The following is a 27,954-nucleotide window of genomic DNA, read 5'->3' on the forward strand; positions in this document are numbered from 1 at the left end:
TCACTTGCACTGTTCATGATCTCTGTACTCATCCATGTCCACATCCGAATCAAAGAGTGAGTGTCCAGTGTAATCTGTGTCAGGGGTTTGAGAAATACTGTTCCCTTCCTCATCAAATGTTTCTGTCCTTGAATAAAAACTCAAGTCCCGCAAAGGGGAGTAGGTCTTGCTCGCTTCGCTGCTTTCCTCAGATTCATACAGAGTGTTGTCATCATCGTGGTGCCATTCTGGCCAAAATTTCCTCCTTATTCTTTCACAATACATAGCGAGGTTAATCAGTTCACCTGAAACACAGCACAACAGACTCCAGTAAATGCATCCAGTCAATAATGCTCTAACTCACCTGCTGATGCAGAAAGATGTTGGCACTGTTTGGAAACAAATAGTGCAGGTTCCTCCCAAAAAGGTTTCAAAATGTCAAGATCCCATCAATCCTCCTAGCAGTTCTGTTTGTAACTTTCATGTAACTTAAAACACGTATTATTAACCTACATACAAGAAGGGCTACACTGGAACCAATATAAACGCATGTAGCAAAATAATTATCCCAAATTCAACCTCTACAGAAATAAACCAAGACAAGATAATAATACTGTAAGTTTTTCATAGTAAAATCCTGCTTATTTTGCAGAAACCTGGTTTCTAAACACAATTTGATCCTATCTATACAATACAGTTGGTTAGTAAAATAGAGAAAATTTGCGGTTTCCACCACCAGATGGCAGCGTTGCCTGCAAGATAAATTCACATTTTAAAGTTTTTATACGATCACCGGTTCACCCCTAGTGTTCCCACAGCCTTAATACCTCATGCCTCATGTTTATATAGACATGTATGCTTAGACTGTGCTTAGAGAAGAAATTACCAAAGAATTCAAAGAAATAATAGTGCAACAGCATGAGTAAGTGGTTGGGTACAGAGAATCATCCATACTGCTTGGGTATTTGCATCTATTACCATGTATTTAATTTTGTTAGAGACAAACTAGTTCACCAAACATAGTATTCCTCCTTGAAAGCCACAGACACTTAAGGATTTTATCTGTCATTTGCCAGACATCAAAGGGAAGAATTGTATAGACAATACTTATATCCTCAAGTATTTTCTTCCTCAAAGTTTTAATAACGAGGAAGTCCAGGCCTCTTCACTGTTGCTTTCGTAGCAATCTCTTGCACAAAGGTCTACAGGTCACATTCATTCCTTTCGCACCGATTTTACATCCTTTTCCTCCTTAGCTCTTCCCATTTTTCATGCGCTGCGCAGTTTTATTCTGAAAAGGGATGCAAAGATACTTCGACATGCCTATACCACCCCACAAGAAAAAAAAAAAGAAAAACAACATGTAGAAGGGAAGGCTACGTTGGTCTCCAATTCGTGCAAAAACACAGCGACTCCAAAGTCAGGCTGGACTTTTTTCTTGCTCAGCATCTTCAATAAGAGCAAAAGCTGTAATTTCAGTAGCACAATAGCACGTGCAGTTCCACTGTCAATGAAACTACTCAGTTCAGCAGAATTTGGCTCATGGCCCTGTTTCTGTCTTCTTGTACTTTAACCAGCATTCATTTCTTAAACGCATTCAGTCCTTGCTATGTTAGACAGGGAAAAGATCAAGTACAGGAATAGAAACAATTTCCATGTGGAACTTTAAAGAGAAAACAAACAAGAATTTTAAGAGAAAACAACATTACAGGATACAAATGCTACATCAAAGGCAAGAACAGCTGGCGATGCAGTTGAGGTGTTTCTGCAGTCTTCAAATGTCCTTACAAGGTGCTTCAAGTTTAAACATGGCAAATGCCACCAAGAGTTTTTCATCAGAGATCACCTGAGCTTTCTTACCTTTAATTAGTCTCTCTGGTCGAGTCCCTGGTAGTGTCCACATTGCCTGTGCCAGATGCCCGAAGACAGTGGCATCAACGGTGGAAACGTGTGGTCCCATTATGTACTTCTTGTCACCTGTAAATACAACAGCAAAACATTTCTCAACTGGGTGTCACTTCTCCCCAGTTATTAAAAACAAAAAAATAATTCCCTGGCTACATATTTAGTGTATTTTTTTTACTGAAATCATTCAGCTGAAAAGGTTCGCCTGTTCAAAGACAGGGATTCAGCACTGACTATGGTTCAAAAGCTGTTGCTAGGGTTCAGCAGGTGAAATCCATCACTGCAGCTTCCTCTGTGCTCACCATTTCTGTAACCAGATCCATTACAGATCCACCACTGGCCACATAACCTCCCCTGCTCGTCACCGCTAGCAGCACACACACATTGCACTAGTTCTGCTGCATTTAAAATCTTCTCTGCAGCCAGCAGGTGCCTGCAAGCACGATTTTCTCCTTCGGTGCAAACCCAAAATCGTTCAGCCGTGGCTGGAAATCACGAATGCATTTGCTGAAAGAAGCTCATCGCCCTGTATCTGTCCTGCATGCAGATCCAGCTTTGGGTTACTCAACTGATCACACAAAAAAGGAAAGCCGTACCCTAAGTTTTCCTCTCCCATCACATGTTCAGGCTAAAACTGATGCAGCAGTCAGACTGGCAGCGACTGCTCAGAAACAACCTGCATCTCCAGGAGGAGGACACAGCCCTTGGCAGGAGCGAGCAGCTCCTCTCTCACACCATCAGTGAGGTGCCCCCACCCCCAAACACTGGTTTCTACCTGGCAGGGACCAAACAGAGGCACCTCAGGCAGGCAAGTGACTCAACAGCCACCTGGAACTGGCCAGGGTCAGAGGAGGGATGTGTCTGCTCCACACCGCTATTCTGCTTACCTCTCTGGGCACCCCAATGCCATGATGGTCTTGAGAGGCCACCACAGCACAAACAGATGGATAACTACCTAAGACAGGGAAGAAAATCACATTTCAAAGCCACCGTTTGCAAAGAAACATCCAGTATAAATTTGTTTTCTCATCACAGGCACAAGACCTGGAGCAAAGACCGCACACAGCGCACACAGGTGAAACATGGGGTATTGCAGAGGTCAGGTTAGACGGTTGCACTGTCTCTGCCTTGGCCCAAAGTGCTATAAACTCTGCGAAATGTGGTATGTAATTGAATTCTCCAAATCCAGTTATCCCATCACCCCAGGACATTCTTCCCCTGTCCAATATAAGCTGCCTGTAATTCAGCAGGTTATTAAGTGTTAGGGTTATTGAGCAAGTTTAGAAAAACTGTCCAGCAGTAAAATGCATCAAATTCCAGAGTACGGTCCAATGAACACTGTCATCCCCCTGCGCTACAGTGGAGCAAAGTAGTGCTCAGGAATAACCAGTAACAATAACCTCCTCTAGCCCATCAGGTGTAATTTTAACATGGAGTTAAGTCTCTCCAGCTCTTTCACAGTTGCATCAATCTATTGTTTGAAAACTATGTACGGGGTAAATGTTGTGTCTTTTCAGTATTTACGTGACACCTAGCATTCATGGATTTTAAACACAGCTCAAAAATTGGTCCCCAAACCACAGTTATATGCCAACAATAGGAATTCAGGACCATAAAGCTGGGTTTGAGACTCCATCCACAGCGACGTGCTGGGAAGCAATTACTGCCGCTTCCACCTTGCTACAACCAAGGCAGGCAGTGAGTGAGGGCTGAACCATCCCGCTCTTTTGCAAACAGAGCAGCTCCCCAGGCACAGCACCTGCACCTTCAGCTGTGTGGAAACGAAGGGGAAGAGAAGGAAATAGAGCTGTGGTTCCATAAAACTGTAGATCTGGTTTTAGATCACCCTGCACCACATAACACAGCCTGCATGCACATTTCCTTCTACCAATTCCAATCTGTTCCCAAAACGTTCAGAGCAACTTTTTTCCAGAAGACTTTCTGACAGACCAGAGGGGCGCAGAGAAGCCGAGAAGCTTCTGGAATGCCCACGGCCAAATCTGAACAGACTATAAATGGGGTTCCCAACAAAGACCCCCTTGGTGTGGTCTTCTCGGAGCCGTGGGTCTGCCATGCTGACGGAGTCCCTCCCCTTAGAGAGAGAAGCCGTCTAAGGTAACCTCCCGGGATTGGGAGCGCCTCACCTCTGCATGTGGGTGAGTGATAAATTACTGAATATATGCTTTAATAAGTCCTTGCCGAGACAGGCAAGTGTAAATGTCCTCGCCGAGGCAGGCGAGTGTAAATTCCTTGCCTGAGACAGGCAAGTGTAAATCCTTGCCTAGCAGGCAAGCGTAAGTCCTTGCTGGAACAAGCAAGTGTTTATCTCTTATGGGCAAAACGGGGCAGAGAGGGCTCTGGTTTGTTTTCTTGTGAGTGCGCATATGCACGCTGGGGATCCTCATTATTCTTATTTCACTGCACCCCAAATAACCTCCTAACATAATATCTAAACCTGTATCTTATGTTATCAGAGTGCTAACTAATTGTATAAATCCCGTTTCTAATCGGTTTATCGGCGGTACTTTTCCGGCCAGAATAAAGTTTGGTTTGGACCTTGTTGTCCGCCTAAACTGATTTTGGGGTGCCTCCATGACAGCCTCCCTGCATCCTCTGGCTAATCCCACAAAAATGCAACCACCAGGTCACACCGGTCTTGGATGAAATTTGTACTGCTCAGGGATTTGAGAGCACACAGCTCCGCTATTCACAGATACATGCGCCAGAGGATTAAAAAGCAGCTACTTGAGTGCTGAGTCAAGAAACCTTGGTAAGAGACAGATATGCAAGACACAGGGCTGGCAGGAGACCTGTACCCTGGCACAGCAGCATATACAGCCCACACATGCTGCTGCAGGGCATTTCAACTAGTATTAGAGGCTCATGTTCAGGTGGGTCCCACCTCTGTGTCCCTGCCCTCCACAAAACACCAAATGCTTTACAAAAGCCAGTTCAGACAGCTGCTGCCCTGCAATTCCCTGCTCAAAACCCCCATTTACCCTAAAACCTGTGGCAGGCAGACAACTGAGAGGGCATCAATAGACTTATGGGCACTGCTCGCTCACTTGCATCTTTTAAATAATTACCAAAACATATATTTTTATACATTGCTAGTTCATATGCCCAGTTCCCCCCACTTCCTTACACTACCAGGCAGTAGGAAACTACTACAACACAAGGAAATTACATTTGTGGTTTAAAGACTGCAGGACAGAGAGCAAGGTGACACCAACAGGGCAGGCTGATCCATCACAAGAGGATTAGTTCCCATTTCCAGGTTTGTAAGAGACCTGCAAGAGTCTGTTAGGGAAACAGGTACATGGGAGAAGGAAAAATGATCTTCAGAAATGAAAAAGAAAAAAAAGCAGCACCCAAGATGTGACTGGGAATGTCAAAATGAGCGTCACAAGACCTGGCAGCTGCCAAGTTGTCATTCTCTGGAAGGAGCACTTGGAATTTAAAAGTTATTCTTGTTTCCATGTGAATGGTCTCTGTTAAAAAATAGGGAGCATTAAATTAATCTGATATGCCTGATGACTGACAGCTACAGTTTGGTACGTACAGCTATTCTGCATGACAGGCATCCTTTTTAGGGTCTTAAGATTGCCCTCTAATTAACAACCAAAACCCCGATTGCTTCCTCTTCTAGGAAAACACATGGGCACATATATGTGGAGCAGAATTTCACAAAGATTTTTGTGCAGGCAATAGCTGACTGACTGCCTTCTCCTCCCTGCTGTGAAACAGCAGAGTTTCCAGCCATGCTGGAAGTCCTCATCCCACTTCCTGTTCCCATCCCAGTGATACCACCTGGAGGCCACAGTTACTAGACCCAACCATAAACAGCTGGCTGGCGAAACCCTGAGCATGCTGGTGTTAATGAAAAATCAGGGCAATTACATAAAAGCAGACAAATGTAAAATTACATAAAAGCAGACAAATGTACCAATAATCAAAGGGCAAATATGATTCACGTAACTACACACGGTCTAATCTGACATCCATTTCTGAAGGGAAGATAAGAAAACATACAATATTCAGCTGGTAATGTATTAAAATAACAAGAATACAACAGATGCACATCAAGGCTCTTTGAAGTAGATCAGGCACCACATTCTCATCAATAATCTGGAAGTAAAAATAAACCCCTGCAGGTAACATGTATCAAACAATTTTTTAAAAATTATTTGGAAAAAAAAACACCTTAACCTTGAAGATTTCCAGTGATTTTTCCCACCAAAAAATGTAAGAGACTGATTACAGCATTTACCTTCACAAGGAGATGACCCAAGCCACCCAAGGAGGAAGACACATCCACAGCTGCTCCATTCAGCCTGCCAGCATTGACCAGCCAGAACCAGGGGGCTCTGCTAAGCACCCAAGTCATAGGTTAAACTTGTCCCAGCTCCCGTCCCAACCGCACTCCTCTCTGTGATGTACATGGAGACACGTGGTGCCAACCTTGAAGCTACAGCAACAGCAGTTCCACAGCGGAGGGTACCCTGGGCTGGCCACAGCTCTGCAGCAGATGTGCTCAGACCTCTTCTTCTAAAATGAGCTGCTCCCTCACTTCCTCCCTCAGAAAGAAAAGGGATCTCTTAAGCTCCAAAACCAGGTTTTCTTGGAAGAAGGACTAGAATTGGTAATTTTTTTTGTTAACAAACAAAATGCAGCACAAGAAAGCACTGACAGAAGAGGAGCTGTCAACAAATCTCCCCCTCGCCCATTGTGCCCCATGCATCACATCCCTTTTTCCATATTGCTCCAAAACCAGCAACTTGGCAGGTTTGTTTCAGAAAATAAAGTTACAGAAAGCTCTACACAGCCCCATCTAGGTCCTCTGCAAATATCTCCCTTTCCAAAACACCTCAGAAGTCCGGGAGCATCTCTCTTCCTTCCCTTTCTCAGCAAGCACTCAGTTTCTGCCTTCTGCTGGGCTCTCCTCACCTTGCTCCCCCCATCCACTCCACACTTACCTATTTAGAGCACGTGCAATGTGCTCCCCCTCCAAAGCACAGGGCAGGGAGGCAGCCCTCCTGCCCTCCATTCAGCCACCTCTTTAAAGCCATCCTAACAGGGAACAAAGCAGCCACACAGGTACCATCTCTCTTGGTTCCTTGTGCAAGAGAGACACAAGCTCAAGGGAAGCAACAATCTGCCCCAAAGTAATTCTTTGACTTGCGAATTTTAACACAGAAGCACAATATTGTTAGCTCTCAGCAAACTGCAAGGCAAGCAGCACAGGGCAGACAGCTACAGTGCAGATTTCAGCCTGAGCTACACAACAGAAATGAGGCTCATGTGGTTCTAGCTGAGTGAGGTCAACCTTCAGACTAACCTTATGGGATCCATCCATGACAACCAAGAAGCCTAAAAACACCCACTTTGACAACACAGACCCACCTCCTGCTAGCAGCTTTGAATAAAGCTGCCAACACCAACCAAATACAACAAAGTCCATCTCATCAAAATAACATCTGCAAAGGGTTTTCAAACAGCAGCCTCATAACAATCTATCAAACAGCCATGAGTCCCATGAATTAAAAAATGAGACCCTCCCTCCAAAATATAAAAAAGAGGTTTCACATGCAGAGCTAAACACTACATTTTCCTAAATTCACACAGCAAAATGCTCTTCCAAAATCGCAGGCCGTGTTCTGCTCCTTTAGATACACATAGCTGGTGCTTGGAGAAGAAAGCCACGTACCCCTCTAGAGACACAATTTGGTAGCAAACAGCAGAGAAAGAAACTCTGTCCCTGTGAGATCAAGGGTGGCACTGAATGACAGCAGCAGGGTGGACTCTACCTGCTGACAAAATGAGATTATTTGTGTACACCACCAAGCTGCCAGGAAGCGCTTGCAGTCGATTTCACCCTGTGGACAGTGGGCTGTGAACAACCAGAATGTGTGTTAACTTTGTGTGTGTACGTTACCCAGGAGGCCAGCTAGAGTCCGCATGTCCTTCTCCATCAGCGTGTACATCTCCTCCTCCGAGAAGCGGCCGATGCCGTGGCCGTACATCTCGCGCTTCACGATCCCTTTAGTCAGATGGCAGAAGATCCACTTCAGCAAGTCACTGAAGGGGCCAAAAAGCGACACCATCTTTTGCGTCTCGTGAAGATTTTCCACCCATTGGCAATAAGCCAAAGTCCTAGAGGGATGCGAAAATAAGTCAAAGTGGTGCAGTACCCAGACAGCCCATGAGCACCCTGCAAAGACTTACACAAAGGTTAGGCAGTGAGTTTTTTTAATGCTGAGCACTCACTGCCCTGATGGAGAGGTAGTTTCCAGTGAAGAGTGGACCCTGATGCAACTCAGAGTGACAGCAAACTGACTTTGCAATACTATCACAGGCTGCCCAATGCTTTATTTTCTCAGTAAACCATGATGCACTTCAGGAGAAAATGAGATTCACATTGCAATGTAAAATAAAAGCTGCAGAATTCTGCTAAGCTCACATAAGAAAACACAGTGCCAAAAGTGCCACAAGGATTTATTAGCTAAAGATGATTGAGTGCACAGGCCTGGGGAAAACAACAAAAAAACAGCCCACAAAGAAACCAATCATTCCCACCAACCTGTTCTCCTTGCTTTCTATACTGCTGAAACTTAGCCAAGTAGTAACTTTGCCCCAACAAAAATATTGTACCAGTCATTTTTCAGAAGAACTCTGCTCTTCTTAGAAACCAACTGTGCTGGTTTTGGCTGGTATAGAGTTAATTTTCTTCATAGTAGCTGGTATGTGGCTATGTTTTGGATTAGTGCTGGAAACAGTGTTGATAACACAGGGATGTTTTAGTTACTGATGAGCAGTGCTCACACAGTCAAGGCCACTTCTGCTCCTCACAGCACAGTGAGTAGGCTGGGGGTGCACAAGCAGCTGGGAGGGGACACAGCTGGGACAGCTGATCCCAACCAACCAAAGGGATATTCCACACCATATGACATCATGCTCAGCATATAAAGCTGGAGTAGAGGAAGGAAAGGGGGCACATTCAGAGTTACAGTGTCTGGCTTCCAATGCAATGATTCCATGTGATGTCCTGGAGATGGCTGAACACCTGCCTGCCCATGGGAAGTAGTGAATGAATCCCTTGTTTTGCTTTGCTTGTTTGTGCAGTTTTTGCTTTCCCTATGAAACTGTCTTTACCTCAACTCAAGGATTTTCTCACTTTTACTCTTCTGATTCTCTCCTCATCCCACCAGGAGAGGTAGGGCTTAGTTGCCGCACTAGCACAATATTTTAAAATAAATATTTTAAAAATGAAAGGGTGGTGGTTATTGGATTAGTTTTCTCCTGTAATTTTCCTCTCTTCAAAATATTGATTTTATGAAAGACACGTTTCTAAAGGACTCTGTTTGGGTTTTGGGCTGTATTTCAGCTTTACTGAATGGCAAATATATTATTTTGAAATATCTTTTTATAAAAATTTGTCTTACCGGCTGTAATTTGTTTCCTACATGAATTTTTGTTCTTTACTAATATTGTCAGCAAACAAAAAATTGATCTATTGCTGTCACTACTCAAGAAACTTATGAAAAAAGAAACATTAACTTTTTTAATATCTAGCATCATCTGACAATATGAAGAAACCAAAAAGACCATATGTTTTTTGTCACCAAGTTCAAGGGATGTTGGAAAAAGGGTTAAAGACATCTCAAAGTAGACATGACAAACACATGAAGCCAACAGTCTCAGAAACCTTGGGAGTTGATACCCATACCCCATTATGTTTGTAGCAATTCCCAAACTGAAAAATCTAAAAGTGGATTTATATATTTGAGATGGTATGAAAACAGGCTTATGGAAACATGGTAAACTAGTGAAGCTAGATCAAAAAGTTAAAATATCAAAAGTTGCAAGTTCATGTAAGCAAGTATATTAAATATCAACTTAATAATCAAATATTTCAATTTCCAATATGGATCACCTAATTCAAGATAGGGAAAAAAAGAAAACAAAACAAACAAAAAAACACCACACAACAAAACAAAACAAACAAACAAAAAACCCCACAAAAACAACCAAAAACAATACAACCACCAATGTAGTATTTCCAGAGAACCTCCTGTATGTCATGAACAGAAGCTGAATTCAGCAGTACCATCAGGGAACAACTACATTTACACCAGGAAAATGTTCTAATCTTCAGGTTTCCACAGAATCTTTACTTGAACTATTATTAACATAAGGTAAAAGGAGAATATTTGGCATAACAGCTGAAAAAAAAAATCTACTTACGGCTCAAATTTACAATGCTCCCAACAGAGCAGGTAGAAGGCATCTTAATTCTATTAAAAATTGCCCACTGCAGGACAATGCCTTCTGCTCAAACTGATTTCTTTAAAGGCTGTAACAGTGAGACACATGCAGGTTTTGCTGCACATGCCTGAACAGTGAAGAACAAAAAAGCACCTGCTATATTTCTGATGGCTTTTAGCCCCAACACATTTCTCCATGATTTGTTGCACTGTATCAAGATGACAAAAGCGCCCACTGACATTTCACACTGTTCAGTACTACTCTTCGAACTGGGGCGTTCTGCACAATCCTTGTTTTCCAAAATGGGTGAATCAACTCAAGTCATTGGGCTGGTTTCAGGACAGCAGAGTTGGAAATAAAGCCAGATTTAGTGAGAGGCACCAGAACAAAAGGGCAAACGTGAAGCCAGCAAGCACAGGAATAAATGGCTACTGAAACTCCAAAGTATTAACTTAGGCTAGAAGATGCGATGTGAGACTGCCTCGCTTGGGGAATAAAAGTAAAAGAGGATTTTAAGAAGGATGGAAAGAAGATTGGGCTGAATGCATAAGGGCGCTCCACAAAGCAAAACGTTCCATTAGTTGAGTTTCACGGGCCTGGGAAAAGACATGGTCCCTTGGGCAGGTACAGCTCTGAATAGGAAGAAAAACCCTGGTCTTGATGCGAACACTGGGAAATAACTACAAACACTATCTATATCTGTAAGTTATTATTTATTACTTGGATATGCTAAGAAAAACTTGCTCTCCAAGAGCACTGCTGTGTGCAAAGACCCTCCTTCCCCAGCACGGACGTGACCAGCTTCACCCAGCAACTCTGCAACACAGCTTAATCACTTTAGGGCAACAGGCCTGGCCACAGAGAGGGACAACAAAAAAGGCAGCAAAAAAAAAAAAATAGAAAAAGAAAGAGAGGAGACTCTGCAGCTTTTTTTAAAAGTCATCCCAGTCACACAAGACTGACTCAGCCCTACGGACTTGCCATCACTATTGGTCACTCCAACCACACCAGCGATCTGGCACCACACCAAGAATGATCAACCACATCCAGGATGGCTTTAATTTCATGAGACGGGATGAACAAGGTTTCCCACAAAGCTAACTGGCCTACACTTTAAAGTAAAAATACATTTCCCATGCTCTGGGGGAGAAGGTCTTTGGGTGTGGAAAAGGCAGAGATGAGATCAAGTGTTTAACTATCAGGACAGCAGTGCAGGAAAAGCAGAACTGCGGAGGATTTAGGTAATCCTGCTTAGGCTAAGATGTCAAGCACAGTCTTAAGACATCTGCTTGTCACTTTGAATAAGTTGTCATATGTCCCAAATCTCAAATTTACGTGGGCAATGAAGGCAGCCAAATGGACAACCGCAGCATTTCCTTGTAAAATTTTATGTTCTGAGCACACAAAAGCAAAGAAAAAAGTAGACTCAGATTCAGACAGACAGTTAAAAGCACTTTTAAAACTGGCTTTACAAGCACTTTGTTAAAAGAATTCTTTTCAAAGGTTCATTAATCTGTGCTTCCTACCAAAACATGCTCTTTTGCATTTAATCCCACCCATCATCCCTCTGCTCAGACTACACTAACAGAGTAATATCTACATTACAAAAGGTTAGGAAATGCCAGAAATTGGGTAGCCTACATAACCTACTTCAGCATAACTATACCGTTTAAACTACAGTTAGTATTTATAGGATGACATAATTATTTTAAATAATGGCCTGAACTGAGCATTTTGGGAAACATTAACATTCCCATTTGTGCCAGCACATCTACATCTGTACAAATCTTAAGACTATAAATAAAACAATAATGCGTTAAAGAGCAATGCTGCGGGGGTGAAGCAAATCTGAAGTCTAAATGTAACAGCAGCTTTGGCCTCAATACATAAATCAGGACAGGAGATGGAGAAAATGACTCATCGGCAGCGGCTTGCCTGATTATCCCCAAACTGTCTGAACATCAAGGCAAGGGGGAGGTGTTCACAAGGATGTGAACTGGGGGTTATTTTTCCTATCTGAACCTGTGCAGGGTGGAATTTCTTGATATAAAAAAGAGTAATAACAAATCCATTCCACAATCAGCTGTAGAAAGCCCACCTGCTGTGCACCTTCCCAGAGCAACTGGCTTTTAAGCTGCCGGTGACATTCAAGCCTCATCATTGTTAACAGCAGGAGAGACGTCGCTCTTATAATTGGCTTGATATATTTAAACATATCCATATTATAAACATAATAAACATATTATAAACATGTTTAATACATGGCAAGTCTGAACACCGACCAAAGGCAGATTAGTTTTTATTTGCTTTTCCTGTACTTCAAGCACTCACCACATACATGATGTTTACATGGTCTTCTTGAAAGACGAAGCTAGAAATGAGTTAAATATGTATGTCTGTGTATACACATATATATACACACACACAAACCACTAGGGTTGTGTTTGACAACACAGCTAAACCGATCTAATGGGTTAGTTCTGTTAAGCTGCATATTCAAGGCTTTAGGTTCTCACTAAGCCCATTTGTGACACCGACCTGCAATCCTTCTCCTGAGATTAAAGTGCCAGAAATCACCCCGCAGGGGCTGTCAGCCTTCCAGGCACCAGGAGCTGCCTGGTTTGAACGCCAGCAGTGCCGCCGAGCCCGGTGTGCCAGCGCCAGAAGGACGCAAGAACCTGACGTACTCCAGCCCATCTTACACAGAGGTCCGATCCCACGAGTGTGCTGCAGATACACCAAAAACTCAATGCATCCTGAAGACGGCTGTGGGTGCTCCATGGGTTTCTGAGAGCCCACGAGTCACTGCAGGCAGTGGAGGTGACCCAGGACAAGCCTTGAGCAGATGACAGAGCTCTGCTCTGGATCCAAGACCTGGAGCAAGAGCCACAAAAACCAGTCTGCTCCCATCTCTTCCCTGCTGACTCAGCCCAACATCCATCCAGGTTAGCAGGCTTTTTTTCTTTTGCCGATTTAAACATAGTAAAAGCTTAATAGTTATGACATTCCCCAGGGACAGGAGCTCCAGTGCCAGCTCCAAATCAGTCTTGTGCATCTCTGAGATATGCTCTAATTCCAGCACTAAGATAAGATACGCTCACTCCCTGTCTTTCTGCCTGACCCCTGCCAGGCACGGGGTGGAGGCAGAGTGTCCAGAGGCTGAGGTTCACAACAGCCCTGCACTGCTCCCAACTCCAGCCAGCACAGCAATTTCCACCTGTAAGAGGCACTAACTGGTGAAGATGAGCAATTACCTTGGCAAAAGCAAAACGGTTCAGGAGGAGATGCTGAGCACCCACCAGGATTAGCTCCATCCAGAGACAGCACACCACAGGATGTACTTAGCTTGTGCATTCAATAAATGTACTACAGTATGACTTATTTATGATGAAGCTACTTTCCATGCTGCTGGCAATGAAACGGCAGGAATCACATTTTATATTGCTGCTTTGGAGGCTTGATTTTATCAACCTTATCTTGCAGAAAGGCCATCACTGTTATAAATTCCTCACCATGAGATTTGAGGACACCATGAACAAATCCTAAGCTTCTAGTGGGACAGGTGAACAGGTTCAAGGACCGATATGAAGGGATCCCACAACCACAGGAATGCTGTCAGGGAGAAAGGCGGTTCTAGGCAGCTAAAGCCTGGTTCTATTTTAGTGTAACTACAGGATGGTCAAAGATGTTAACCAGGAATTACAGCAGTACAACTGTGATGCCTCATAGCTCGGGCTTTGCCCAGTACAGAGAACCAGCATGGTGTAACCTCACCAATATAGCAAGCCTCTGGTACAGCCACACAGCAGCGACATACAATGAGACTTAGAGTTGGATGTTTTACTACACTGCAGCAAAAATATGTGCCTTAGGGAAACTCATCCATGTGCCTAAACAGGAAAGGCAACAGGGATGCACAGCCAGGTGTGCACACCTCTGCTCTTACTTAGTCTGGTGTTGTCCACCCCTTTCAATGACACCTGCCTGTGTCAGCGCCCAAACCTGCGCCACCTGTCCCCCAGGCTCCCCTGTGTCAGGCTCAGCAGTGTTGAGTCAGCTCGAGGGCAGCCTGGATGGACAGAAAACAGCTTTACAGATAGACAGACAACAGCTTCGCAGAGGAAAGCACGATTTGTAACTCAAGACAACAGCCATATAAGTTTGTCATCAGTAATGTTACATTTAAAGCAGTTAAGTCTACGAACCGCAAAACAACTGACACTAAAGCAAGGAGATGGAGCTTTAAGGGATTCAAAGGCCTCATCTTCCCTTTGGCACCTATAATAATTGGGGAAGTGAAATTAATTTTTTTTTAAATTGCATTTCCAGGCAATTGAGTCAGATTTTTGAGGCTATGGCACTGCAGATGGGTATAACTGGTGAAGGTCACACTTCTTGGAAGGCAAGGATTACATTTCTGAACTACATCATTTAAATCTGCCTACTGAACGCTAAAAGTGTTCCCCTGAAACACTAAAAATTATTTGCAGAACTGTATGTACACATGTTGCTGCTCATCTTTGATCATAAGGTAAACGAAAAAGCAGGTAAGGGCATTCGATTTAAATCACACATTTTTTTAAGAAAACAAGTGCAATATAAATGCAAGACGAATTACAGTAAGGACTTAAATGCACGCTAGAAAGCAAACTATTTGGAAGAAGCCTTGTCCCTACTGAGGCAGCCAGTACAGCATCTATGATGTCATGTCCACCTGCTACTTCTGTGAATCCACACTGGAAAGGGAACTTTTAAAAAGGACTGAAATGTAAAGTGGTGGGGACAAATTACAGGTGTTATTTTCAAAGGCGTCAGAAAAATGCATAAAGTACCAGCAAGGTTGTATTTATGTTTTCCATTCACATACACACCTCAGCTTCTCAGTATACTGTGACTAATACTGCATCCTATCATCTGGCAGTGTTGCCAGCAATACATATTACCAGGAGTATCCTGTCTTACAGGAAAGACAATCCATATTGTCATCACACGCACAGATAAATAAAATCAATAACTGAAAGAACACAATATTCTGGATTCACATTGAGTGCTGGATTTGTTTCCACCCGCTCCCCAAACCACAAATGTATCCAGGCATCTTGATATTTTTTTTCCTCTTTATTAAGAAGGCTGGGTTTATACGGAGGTCTTATGAAACAGGTCAGAGGAACAGCCTACTGCTGCTCCCTTCTGCAAAGCTGCAGGCAAGGGGCCTGAACTCCTCATCTCACCCACATTGCGATACAGCTCTCAGGGGAGTTACCCCTGGCTCACATCAGCATACAACAGAAAGAAGCAGCAGTTTTCTAAGGTGAAGAGAGTTGTGAAATTAAAAATTGGGTACCCAAGCTTTATGCGAGAGAAAATAAGCATTCACGTCCAGGCAGCAGCGCAGGGGCACATCTGGCAGCACAAGAGCGCAGCCAGCTTTGCCATGCAAGCTTACCAGTACAGGTGCTCCTCCACCATTTTTGTTATGGCTCTGGAAACAGCTCTTTCATGCGGACCGAGGTGTTTATTCAAGTTCACTCCAAGTTTCTCTTCCAAGAAGTCAATAATGAACTCGGTGCCAGATACTTGCTTGTGATTGTATTCAATCCAAGGCATTTTCCCTTGAGGGGAAAGTTTTCCATCAAAGTAGTTCTAAGAAAAAAAAATAGGTAAGTAAACAAAAAAACATGCAGAAAAAAAGGCCATTCAAGTTCTGTTTCAATGAGAATAAAGCTTTAAAAATACTTTTGTGTTTTTAAAGGCAACATTATAGAATCATAGAATCATTTTGCTTGGAACAGAACTTTAATAACATCGAGTCTAGCTGTTAACCCAGCACTGCCAAGCCCACCACTAAACCATGTCCCTAGGAGCCCCATCTAAACGCCTTTTAAACACCTCCAGGGATGGTGACTCCACCACTTCCCTGGGCAGCCTGTTCCAATGCCTGACAACCTTTTCCGTGAAGAAATTTTTCCTATTTCCAATCTAAACCTCCCCTGGCACAACTTGAGGCCATCTCCACTTGTCCTATCACTTGCTACTTGGGAGAAGGGACCAACACCCTCCATGCTACAACCTCCTCTCAGGTAGTTGTAGACAACAATAAGGTCTCCCCTCAGCCTCCTTTTCTCCAGGCTGAACAGCCCCAGTTCCCTCAGCCGCTCCTCATCAGACTTGTGCTCCAGGCCCCGCACAGCTTCCTTGCCCTCCTCCGCCTTTTTTGTTGTGTTTTTTTTTTTTAATTCAATACTCTAGGCTAGTGGCAGCTGTTCAATCACAGCAACAGCTTTACCCTATATGACAATTCAGATAAAATTATTTCCAGGTCCTGCAAGGTGTTATATGTTTTTATGTTGGATGCCACATGATGTAATATTATTTAAGTACCTGGGTTATTTAAGGGGTTGGAGATGCCCAGATTTCCCAGAAGATTGGGTCCATTATTCTAAACAAGTTTTTTAATCACAGGACTCACACCTAAATTTGGCTCTTGCACAGAGCAGCACTTTTCATGTTAGGAGTACTTCATAAAGATTGATTCACTACCTATCTCGGATAGCTGCATTACCTCCAAGGATAAAACAGACATAATCACAAGTGTATAATGAAAGGCATGTCATTCGTTCTCTGGGCAGGAGGGAAATCTGCCCTACATATGCTTGTGCAACTTTGTAACTTAGAAACCTCATACATTTACAGATTACACTTGTTAGAACTGGGTCTCCAAGAGCCCAGCACCAATATAGCACTAGTGCATTGCTGAATACTGGTACATGTGCCCAGTGGAGCACTCACGCACAAGCAGCCAAGTGTTTTCCGCATTCTACAGTTGGAGAGGGTAAAATACAGAGATTAGAGAATGTATGTCTCATCTGACAAGCAGGAGAGGAATTGTGGGCTTCTAAAAGGGGATCAAACATTTGACTTCAATTCTCTTTTACTTCTGAAGGCAGAGACACAAGGTAGAACTTTCTTCCTTTCCCGCAATTCCCATTCTCATGTCCTGTTATTTAGTGAATGAAAAATCCTTGCTGAGAAAGCCAAACCACAAAGGCTCAGAAAAAGGGTCTGCACTCAGTCTCCGGTGGCCACCCTAAGCATTTTGGAATTTAGGTCCTAATTGCTGGAGATTTAGGGTTAGCAGCTCTGGACTGACCTGTTTGGGTCTCAAGTATTTACCCTTCTTGAATCCGCTACAGACGGACTGAAGTCCCCTCGCAGCAAGGACCACACACCTCCAGGCGCCTCCAGCTCGGCCTGAGAGCGCAGCACTCCAGCTGCTGCCCAAAACGCGGACGGGCAAAGCACCACGAACACGCGGCCGTTCCCAGCAGCTCTTCCCTCGTGGATGGGAACAGACAGAACGGGTGACGCTGCTGGGAAAACAATGCCTTCTGGCTGTAGCCTTTTCTGGGACTTCTGCCCAAACAGCACGGTAGGGACACTGGATTATATAATGTCTCACCTACCGCATCCCCGCGTGGGTGAGCAAAGCAACTGCATCCACCCCACCCGTCACCGTGGGTGACATGCAGGTTACTGCTCTGGGCCACGGGAGAAACTCTAAAACTGCTGAGCACCTGAGAGCACTGCCCCATCCTTCTAGACCTTTCCTTCAGCAAAAAGGCTCTTTCAGCACTCTGACTGATAGGTTTCCATCATTTTTCATTATGAATTTACTACAGAACCATAATCTTCTCCTAGACCTACATAGTGTGTCGATCTGGCACTGAGCCTTGCTGGCTTCATCTTTGTTAAGCCCTTTCAGTATGAAATTTCCCTTCTTGTACACAAACACTGACATTTTGCAGAAGCTACTAGACTTGAAGACATGTTTATTACATATTGCAATTACTGTAGTCCATATCATTTGCAACGCAGAAAAAAACCCAAGTTCTTATTATTCAACTACACATTTCTTCAAGCACATATATTATATATATAAATACACTGCATAAAAACTTGTTAGTCTTGCATTAATATTACACTCTCAAAAACACAAATGAGAGTTAAAGTTCTTGTAGGAAAGTTGGTTTAGGTAAACTTAAAAAATCCTTCTCAGGATTTTCATGTTTCATTATGTACTGTTTATCAAACAAAACAGGAAACATCTTTCAATGACCTGAGAAAACCTGAGTGTCTTCCCAAATCTGTTACACTGTTCTTGCATCCACTGTTCTCAAATGGGTATTTTTAGGCTTGAAACCTCCAGTATCCTTATGGCTGCTACTAATTGCCATCAAATATTTATCAACTTTCCACTTTAAAATTGTTCCAGCTGCAAAGCAGGGAACAGCTATGGTGTTATAATTAAAAAAAAAAAAAAATCCCCTCATACCTCATAATACATTTAACTGAACTGCACCCTGCAAAGCAACAATAAAAAGCGGTCCCCAGAACCTCATTTATAGAGGAATTTATAAACAGAATGGCATAGGACACTTCTGGGGTAATTTTATAGTACTATCCAGAAAAAATTAAGCTCCATATTTTCAATTAATGCTGCTTATGCTTTTACTTTTACTCATATCTCTTCCCACGGAGGCAACCATCTTCCCAGACCTGGCATCAAAACAGCACGTTTCTGCTGTGCTAATTACTTCTCGCATTACATGAACACTCAGCTCTCCATATTTGTGACGGAGTCAAGGAAGACTGAAAAGATCTCCACAAGCACCCAAAATGGGCTCTTCAAAGCAAGCTTTATCAAGAAAAGCATCAAATATTTTGAATAAACAGACAGGTATTATGACAGCCCAGCTGGGGTGGGGCTGCCAAATTGTTTTTGATGGAGAGCTCGCACTAGAAAGGCAGCTTCAAGACAATGTGAGCTCATTACAAGGGCATATCTGTTGGGAGGAATTCAGATGAGAGTCAGGCAGGACTGTGTCACCCAATTCCACTTCTCACATGCCATTAAAGCATGTTGTGTAACACACAGCACGTGATTCAACAGTCTGATGCACCATTAAAAAGTATAAGCACAAGGAATCAAAAAAGTAAAAGCAGCCTGACCACCTCACTGCCTTTTCTTCAATCCATTTCATGACTGCCCCTGCAAAGCATCCCCTCCCCAGGAAGGCAACAACCACAGCAAGTCTCCGGAGGTGTGCCCTGGCACCAGCTGCCACCCGTGGGGCCATCGCTTCTCCATCACAGCCCCGCCGGCACACAGGGAAGTGAGGGGTTTCCTCCCAAGTCCAGCTGTACCCCCACACAGCCCCATCCTGCTACCCACCAGGGGGCCCATCAGACGTCTCCGTCACCTACAGGCAACACAGGCACGAGGGAACAAAATAAAAGCCTCCAGGCACTCCAAGTATAGGAAACTTCATAACTCCAGCTGAGGATGCCGCTGCCTGATGGCTCCCCTCCCACTGCCTCCTGCTCCCCTACAACTTCATCCCACGGCAGAATCCGTACCTTCCTCCACCCTCCAAAGCCAAACGCAGTGCCGCAGGACAGAAACAGAATCTGCCTCTTCCAGAAAAGCAGCTATATCCTCCGTGCATAAACTTAGCTCCACCAAACTTTTGTCTAAAACCCTACATAGGGACAATAACTACACAAACACCTTAAGCCCATATAAGCACAGCTAAAAGCACCAGCCTGGCGTTGCCAGCACCCACAGGACCTGTTCCTGCTCCTGCAGCATGGCATGTGGAGCGTGTGGGGAAGCCAGATGGATTAAAAACAAATAAACTAAGCCTTCATGGCTCCAACTACGCCAGCTCCAGCCCAGCCTGATCTGGCACAGAAAAGCACGTGCAGGAAGGGACAAGAGGGAGCCACCAGCCGCTGAAGGTAGGACTGTTGCTTTTGGTGGTCCTGCTGACCTGCGCCAGCTTGGTGTGCTCACAGCTAGCAAGTAGGGATAGAGAGAAGTGCAGCCCCAAAAAGCAATCCCGACCTTCTGTACAGAAAATAAAGAGGGGAGGATAACCCTCTGGAAATCTTTCTCCTTCCAAAAAAATGGGTGACTCACTTCTACCCACCACCAGCTGTCTGAACGACTCCATCCCGAATCACACAAATGCAGTGTTACCTTTTAGAAGTGAACATATCCTGTCACAATCACCTTTTATACCGCAGCTTTCTTTAACTACTCTCCACCAGAGCAACTTTGATCATTGCAGACCTCTGAACCACACCAACCGCCATTAGAAGGAAAACAGAATTCACCAAATCAGCTTTCCCTTCAAACATGCAATTTCTACTCAAATTACTCTGGGTGCAGAAGCAATGTGCATTTAGTCCTCCTGCTCCAATGACATGTTCAAACTTCAGCATCTTGCAGGTTCTGTAATACTAAAAGAGGGAAATACATCCCATGGGATGTAAATCTCCCTCTTTAATGCTCTGAAGTATCAGATTCAACATTAAGTCTTAAGATAAAGAACATTAAACTCAGGCTTCTAGAGACTTAAGCAAAATGTACTAATTAGGTTTTCTTTCACTTCCGATATAAAGGAGTTTAACCACCTATGAAGCTGAATGAACATCAACCACAATTGTATAGGAAAAAAAAAGTTGTAACACTGTTGGTTTTCCTTTGTAAAACACTGGACATAAATGAAACATTCTAACACCTTGGTATGCAGCAGTAAAAAGTGACTTGAACCCATGTGGGGTGAGTGTGCAACTTACCCATAGCTCAGTCTCTTCGAGACAAAGTAAGATGCCAAATTTGCATCACTTGGGGACAAAAAAAGAGAGACATTTCTTCTACCTGAGATCCTCATGATATTTATCACCACTGTTGTGTCATCTTAAATGCACTCAATGCTTTACACAAACAGAAAAGAAACCTGTCCCGTGTTTCAAAGAGCCTGCATGCCAACACCGCAATGAGGCACGTGCCAGACTCGTGGCGTCACAAGTAAACCTTGACGTTCACAAGCAAGACTGCTTGATTCAAATTTCTGCTCTCCTGGCTTTCATTCACCAGTGTAGCTCAGGCTTCGTCCACTGCAGGAAGATGGCACGAGATGCACCCAACCACAATTAAGGAGCAGTATTCACAACCTCTAAAAGCAATCCTGTTTCCCTTCACTGTAAGGGAAGTACCGGCAATGGGATTTGAAGCAAAAGGAAAGCACGTCTTCCCAGGAGAGCTCCAGAGATAAACCCTCCAGGAAAATAAGAAGCTGCAGCTGTCTAATCTTGATCTATTTAGCATGGTGAAATTCAGAGATCAAATAATGTTATGCTTCAGTTTCAGGTTCATATTTAGCATTACATAAACTCCAGACTACTCTCCCACTTCAGCATTTCCAGTCAAGGTAACTTCTAATATTCATTTAGCTTTGCCAGTTAAAACCAGAGCTGTTCCAGACCAACCCTATTGAAGTTCTATCTTTAAAGGTTATACACCAAATCTGACCAGACACAAAAGTTTTGGTGTACCCACCTAGTTCTAGGCGTACGTTTACATCCCCCTGGGTGAAGAAGACTGGAGGGCAGAGGAGAGGGGATGCCTATTTGGCATTTCATGAAATTATAGCAAACTGCAATGTAAAGGAAAACTGCACAGATATACCTGGTAAGGTAGATCAGCCATCCTTAAGTAAGTTTCCATTTTCAGACAGAATGGAGATAAGCTTGGAACACCATTGGTAGGCCTTGAAAACTGATGCAGTATGATAGCATCTTTAGAATCAAGCTCTTCCTCTTTCCTGTCAGAAATAAAACGGAATGTAAAAAAAAAATAAAAATAAAAATAAAAAAGAACAGGTGCATGATACATTAATACATTAAACAGACAAAGGAGAAATCCTGGCCGAGGCAACACACCAACACACTCTCCCGTAAAGGGCTGCCGCAGGGTTCTGACCCGCGGCTCCCGGGCTATGGGGGCACCAGGAGCAGGCCGGGCGCCCCCTGCGCCGGGCACAGCCCCGAGCGGGCACAGCCCCGCACAGCGACAGCCCGGGGACACCCGTGGAGGCGAGCGCAGGGCACTGCTGCAAAGGGTAAATGGGGGGGGGAAGGGTTAAAAAAAAAGAAAAGGTAAATGGAAAAAACCCGGTGAAGCAGACAAACCAACCCACCAGGCCTCAACGCTCCCTCCCCTCGGGCAAACGCCTCCGAGCGCCGCCTCAGCCCTTCGCCCCCACCGCTCCTCCCAGCGGGCAGCCCCCCGCCCGCCGCCCCGCCGCAGCCGGGGCCCCGCCGCAGCCTCACCGTATGGCCAGCAGCTCATGGAGCAGGTAGGCGGCGGCGGCCAGCAGGGCGCCGCCCGTCAGGTACAGCGTCTTCTTCCACCAGGAGTCAGAGCCCAGCGCCGCCATGGTGCCGCCCGCGCCCCCGCCCGCCAGCGGGAAGGCGACGATCTCCCCCCCATAGAGGGCGGGCGGCGGCTCCTCCGGCCCCGCGCACCAGCCCAGCGACAGGCTGCGGTTGCGGCTCAGGTCCGCCACGCAGGAGCGGGGCGCCGCCAGGCCCACCCCCCACAGCATGCTGCGCCCCGGGCCCGCATCCCCCGGCGCCCCCCGCCTGCCCGCCCTGCCCCGGCCAGCCCAGCCGCGGCGGCGGGGAGGACCGGGCGGCTCCCGCGCCTCCCTCCGCCGTCGCTGCGCGGCTGCGCAAGGCGGCGGGGAGGGGAGGAGAGGGGATGGGGGGGCCGCGCCTGCCCTTGCGGAGGCCCCCGCGTCCCCCCGCGGGCCGCACAGGCACGGCCAGTGCCGGGGGTCGGCAGCCGCTGTCCAAAATTTGGGGCTGAGGGCCGTGCTGCTGGCTGCGGTTCGCGTCTGAGCGCTCGCGTGTGAGCCGCCTCTGTTAAAATACCCGCGGTCGTCTGCTCCGAGCATCACTGCGCTGTTCCTTCATGGAGGAACGGAGGCCTCGTATTTTATTTATGCCGTATTTGGGACAGAAGGCGCCATGCCATCACACGCCAGTGCCCAACCGCCCCTGAATGTACCACACGTGTCACTTAACACCTGGCATCCAGCAGCAATTTTCTTTCTGTAATTCCAATGCGCGACAAGGTGACCGAGGTACAAAGACAGGGAAGCAAAGTGACCCTAAAGCAAAACCCTCAAGATATATCTGGCACTGGGGGTGCCTGGGGTCCCTCGTGATGATATGAGCAGGACCTCATGTTATATTCTGCCCAATACCCGCAGCTCTGCGCATCACACTGGCCCCAAAATGCCAACAATCCGTTTTGTTTTCTGTTTAATGCCACTGCCCAAATACTTAGTTCTTCATTAGCTGCTGTGGTGTGTACACAGCTGCTCCAGAAAGCTCCCACAAGGTGGAAATTTTATTATGCCATTGGGGACAATAGAACTGATTGTTCACACAAATGGAGCAACTTCCAGTGTCCAGTAGGGGGATAGACGGGGTCTGTGACCAGAGCTTTGTAGACGCTTTGCCCCAGGGTATGGGACAGATTAGACAAAGGAGGAAGATGAAGAAGAGGAGAGCCGTGGAGTTCCGATCCATGTGCCAACTGCTCCAAATGCCACCAAGTGCCACTGGTGGCCAGTTGCACCAGTGTGTGACATCAGTGAGAGTGATGGTCTCTGCCTCGTGCCTGTGCTCACCAGCAGCACTGCTGTGCTCTGACACTTTCCTGTGGTAACTCCTTGCAGCATTTTGTTTTATTCCTCACTCAACTTGTTGTTTACAGGTATTCAGTAACCACAGGCTACAGCACAAGAGCTTCATGTTTGATACATAGCATGTGATACTGTGCTGATGCCATGCTCTCAGGAATTAATGGGATCAGAGAGGTCCCAGGGACCTGGTAAATATTGTTCCACAAACAGGCTGCTCCCTCCAAAACCTGCTACGCTCCTTTGCCCTCATCCTTAGTGAGGTGCTGGCTGAGCACCTTCTTCATAGCTTTTGGGCCACTCCACATTACAGATGATGTACAGATAATGAATTAAAAGTGGAAGGTAAGAGCAGCAGCTGCTTCATGCCGTGGCTGATCATTTGCAGCAAGAGTATTTTTTCTGTGCCACAGCACCTGCAAATCTCAGGCTGAAGATTTGTTTCAAGTGGCAGCCAGCCTAATAAATCTGGACTGTCACATCCTGCTAGCTAGTCTCAGCTTTAGCTACTGCAAGGGAATTGCTTGCTGTGGTACAGATAAGAGGGATCCAGTTACAGATGGGATCTAAGCTTCCATGAGGGCAGAGAAAGGTCCTGGGCATCCACATCCCAGCTGCTGCCACTGCTTGACTTTCAGAGGCATATGAGCTATCCTAAAACTTGTGTTTTGAATCGGTGGCCAGCAGAAGCTGGGGAGACCTGTGAGGGAGAGGAGTGTGGGAAAGAAGTATTAAACCATTCACGTCCCGGAGCTGCCCCAGACAAGGTAGGCAAACCTGGTGTTTGGGAGGAAGCATTACTGCAATTTATGCTCTGGAAATCGATGCTTTTTGTTGGTAGTCCTGCCTGTGCCTTTGCTGGCATTAAGATGCTGTACAGATGCAAGGGAGACAGTAAGGCAAACTGGTTGCCCCAGGATTATTATTTAGTCAGATGTTTAACATTTTTTCAGCAAGGAGCTTGCCACCCTCCTTTTGGACAAGGACCTTATGCTGTGTTACTGCTGTTCTGGATACCGTGTTGCCCAGAGGCTGCAAGGCTCCAGTGCACAGAGGGAAACTCCAGCTGCAGATCCCATATGCCTCAAGGGATGCTGGATCCCTGCAGACACCCTGGCAGCCTTGTCATCCTGCTCATAAACTAGATTTTGAGAGGCTGCTTATTACCTGCATGGCACTGACCAGACTTGAGCATTTTAAAAGGTGTATGTCCAAATGTCACATCTTGGTAGCCAGACTTTAACAGCAGCAAATAAAGAACACAGGTAAAACACAAGTTCCACGCACTCGTACCTGTCCCACACACTTGACTCGCTAGCGGTGCTCTGCCAGCCTCTCTGCCTTGTGCTTGCATAGTCTCCTGCCAGCAGGTACTGAATCCGTGTGGCCTGGCAGGTTGGTAGCTGAGCTTATCTGCAGGCGAAACAGCAAAGAGCATGTTCCTCAAGTCTGGCTTTTCCCTGGCTCTGGAAGAAGGCAGTGTCTGTTCCTCCAGAGAAGGTGCCCAGCCTTGCAAGGCAGCACTGTTGGCTGTGACCAGTGACTTCTATTACAGAGGCTTTGTAGAGGGCAGTTGTGCCCCAGGACCCAAGCCTCAGCACTGTGTCTGGCGGTGGGTTTCGCTTTCTGCTCCTGTGCATCGCAGGTGCCTCTCTGACTGGTTCCTGACATGTGGTCTGTTTTTCCCACCTTCGCCTCAAAGAAACTCACAGGTGATGCACACCAGACTGACAGCCACCTCGCTCTCTCGCTCAGGGAGGGTGGGAATCCAGCTCTGCTTCTTTGCTAAATTACCACTTTTTAATTTTTTGAGTGGGGAAAATAAGAGCTAACAGTGATACATCCACATGCCTGTCTGGCTGCAAACACACACCATGCATGGCACAGTTGGGAACAGTCATCCCTCAGATACATCGTGCAGAGCAAAACAAGATCTGTACCTTAAAGTACACTTTTATCTGTAGTTCGTGGTAGTTTGGCTGCCTAAAGGAAAAGAGAATAATAGAATAAAATAAGTAGATTTTTCCAGTTAACATAAGTCTAAGCTTACTTTGTTATCTAGCAAGTCAAGTTTTTCTGCTGAAGTATGCAGTTTGATTTGGGGGCAGGCAAGCACTAATAAACTCGTTAGTATTACTGTATTCTTCATATTGGTATAAAACCTCTTGATCTTCATTATATTAATCTGTGTTTTTTCTGTAAGGTCTTTGGGTTCATTGTACCTCTTTAAAAAAAGCCAGTGGTTAGCACAGTGGGCTGCCCACGGAGCTGGCGGTGGGTGTCAAAATCATGCTCTGAGCCCGGTGGTTGCGATGGGTCCTTGCAGAGTCCCACTGCAGAAGCTGTCCCATCTGTATTTTGGCTGAGAACTAACTAAGCTTTTTAAAAATCAGGGCTCACGCAAAATACCTCGCCACAAGTTTTGCTTTCCTGTACTGCTGCCAACTGGGTTTGAACGGAAGAGCTTCATGTGCCAAATTTCCCCAAATGTCGAGAAACAGGGCCACCACTTATCTGCTTGTCCGCCACACCAACAGCACCCATGGCTTCTACTCGCTGCCTCTCTCTCTTCCAGAGTTCGGGCAGCACGAAGCTTTTAATAGCTCCCTTGATTGGTACAGGTGGTTTTTATGGGTTTCTCTGCCTGAAGTGAAAGCACCCCACTGTGCCTGTGTGTGGTGACCAGCTGTCCCCAGCCAAAGTGACACCCCTGCCCAGGTAAGGCTCTTGCTTCATGTGCTGGTGGGGCATCCTCCAGTGGTACGGAAATGCTTTCTTTTTGAAATAGCCCTTGTCCGCAGAAGATATAATTTAATAAGACTTTGTGGCAAGGGCTGAGCTTATGAGAGGGTGAAAAAAGCCTTTTCTCGCCAACAGGCTCTCCAGGATCCATTTGAAATAATCGCTGACTGCTGCCAGGATTGGTTTTGTTGTAATATTAATGATCTCTCTGGGCAGCTTGAGTTTCATATATATATCTTTTTAATTATTCAGATAAAAATAGCCAAGGTATAGCTGCAAAGTAGTCATGATGCATTTCAGTTTGAATTTAGAAAAGAGGTTAATTATAACTTTAATGACATAGAAAGGTACCAATACATAGGAAATGCAAAACATACGGAATTTAAACTACTACTTCCGTGCTATACAGAAGTACCCTTATCTAAGTAGTCCACATTATGTGCAATTCCAGGAGTTCCCTATAGTTTACCTTGCACTTTCTGGTAAACAAAGCCACTTTCTGAGGTGATGCATACCTTGAGACTGCCCTGAATGATGTAAATAACTCAGCATTCCTTGCTTTTGCTAAAAAAAAAAACCAAAAAATAATTAAAAAAAAAAAAAAAAAGGCTTTGCATGAAACCTCCTGCTTTCTGCAGGTGGAAATACTCAGCCTGGCAGTTCACTGCTAAGTTGGTCACATCCATAAGTTATTAATACAGAGCCAGATAAAAGAAAAAGATACAGCTGACAGACCTAGTGTCTCACGATATTTTAGCTGGTTTTATTTTATTACGAGTTTTTTGGATGACTGACAACCCTCATAATGTCATGGGGGCGGTTACACACCTTTATAGTCAGATCTTTCACGTAAAATTCGCTCGGCAGCAGAACAGCGTTGGGGACCAGCTGCAGATTGCTTGCCATTGCCCGGTGCAGCGGCTCCCGGTCTTTGCCCATTTGCAGGTGCTCTCCCTCTCCCATTTACAGCATCCTCGATCAGAAGAACTAAGATTTGCAGTACACACTGCTGTGACCTGGGTGGCATCTCAGTTAATATTTCATTAATAATAGATATTAAGTTTTTGCAGGTTTCCTTAAACAGATTTCCTTTCCTCACCATATTTATTCTTTTCAAAAGATGCATACTGTCTTCAGATATACCCGTGTTAAGTAAGAGGTGTTTTCTGTGGGAAAATAAGTTGTTTAATGCATCTGCCTTAGATTAGCTAGCAACTAGCCTAAGGTGGCAACAACAGAGATAAAAGTGCTAGCTGCTGCAGAGCCTGCAAAACAGGGTGATGTACCATTAGCGAGCACAAACCCTCTCAGTCCAGGGCAATAGGACCATAAAATGTGAGAAGATCATTCCAGCACAACACATTTGTCTACAAATCAACTCCCAGCTGAAGGCAATGGGAGGAGAACAAGAAGGGATGGAAACAGGGAGGAGGAGAGCCCCTTCAGAGGCCGTGTCCCTGAGGCCAAGGCTGTGCTTTCATCTCCCAAGAGCTCTGGAAATAAAGAT

General features: G+C 45.2%; 1 protein-coding gene across 1 annotated transcript; it reads right to left on the reverse strand.

Annotated features, from left to right (window-relative positions):
• Positions 1 to 22,601, reverse strand: FAXC (failed axon connections homolog, metaxin like GST domain containing). Its single transcript, XM_065632496.1, has 6 exons — positions 22,327 to 22,601; positions 21,683 to 21,818; positions 15,596 to 15,792; positions 7,820 to 8,037; positions 1,840 to 1,956; positions 1 to 284 (listed from the first exon to the last, which is right to left on the reverse strand). Exons 1-6 carry the CDS (start codon positions 22,599 to 22,601, stop codon positions 1 to 3), a joined length of 1,227 nt encoding a protein of 408 aa, XP_065488568.1.
• Between the last annotated feature and the right edge of the window lie 5,353 nt (positions 22,602 to 27,954).

The sequence above is a fragment of the Caloenas nicobarica genome, chromosome 3, assembly GCF_036013445.1.
Source record: "Caloenas nicobarica isolate bCalNic1 chromosome 3, bCalNic1.hap1, whole genome shotgun sequence".
Taxonomy (NCBI): Eukaryota; Metazoa; Chordata; class Aves; order Columbiformes; family Columbidae; genus Caloenas; species Caloenas nicobarica.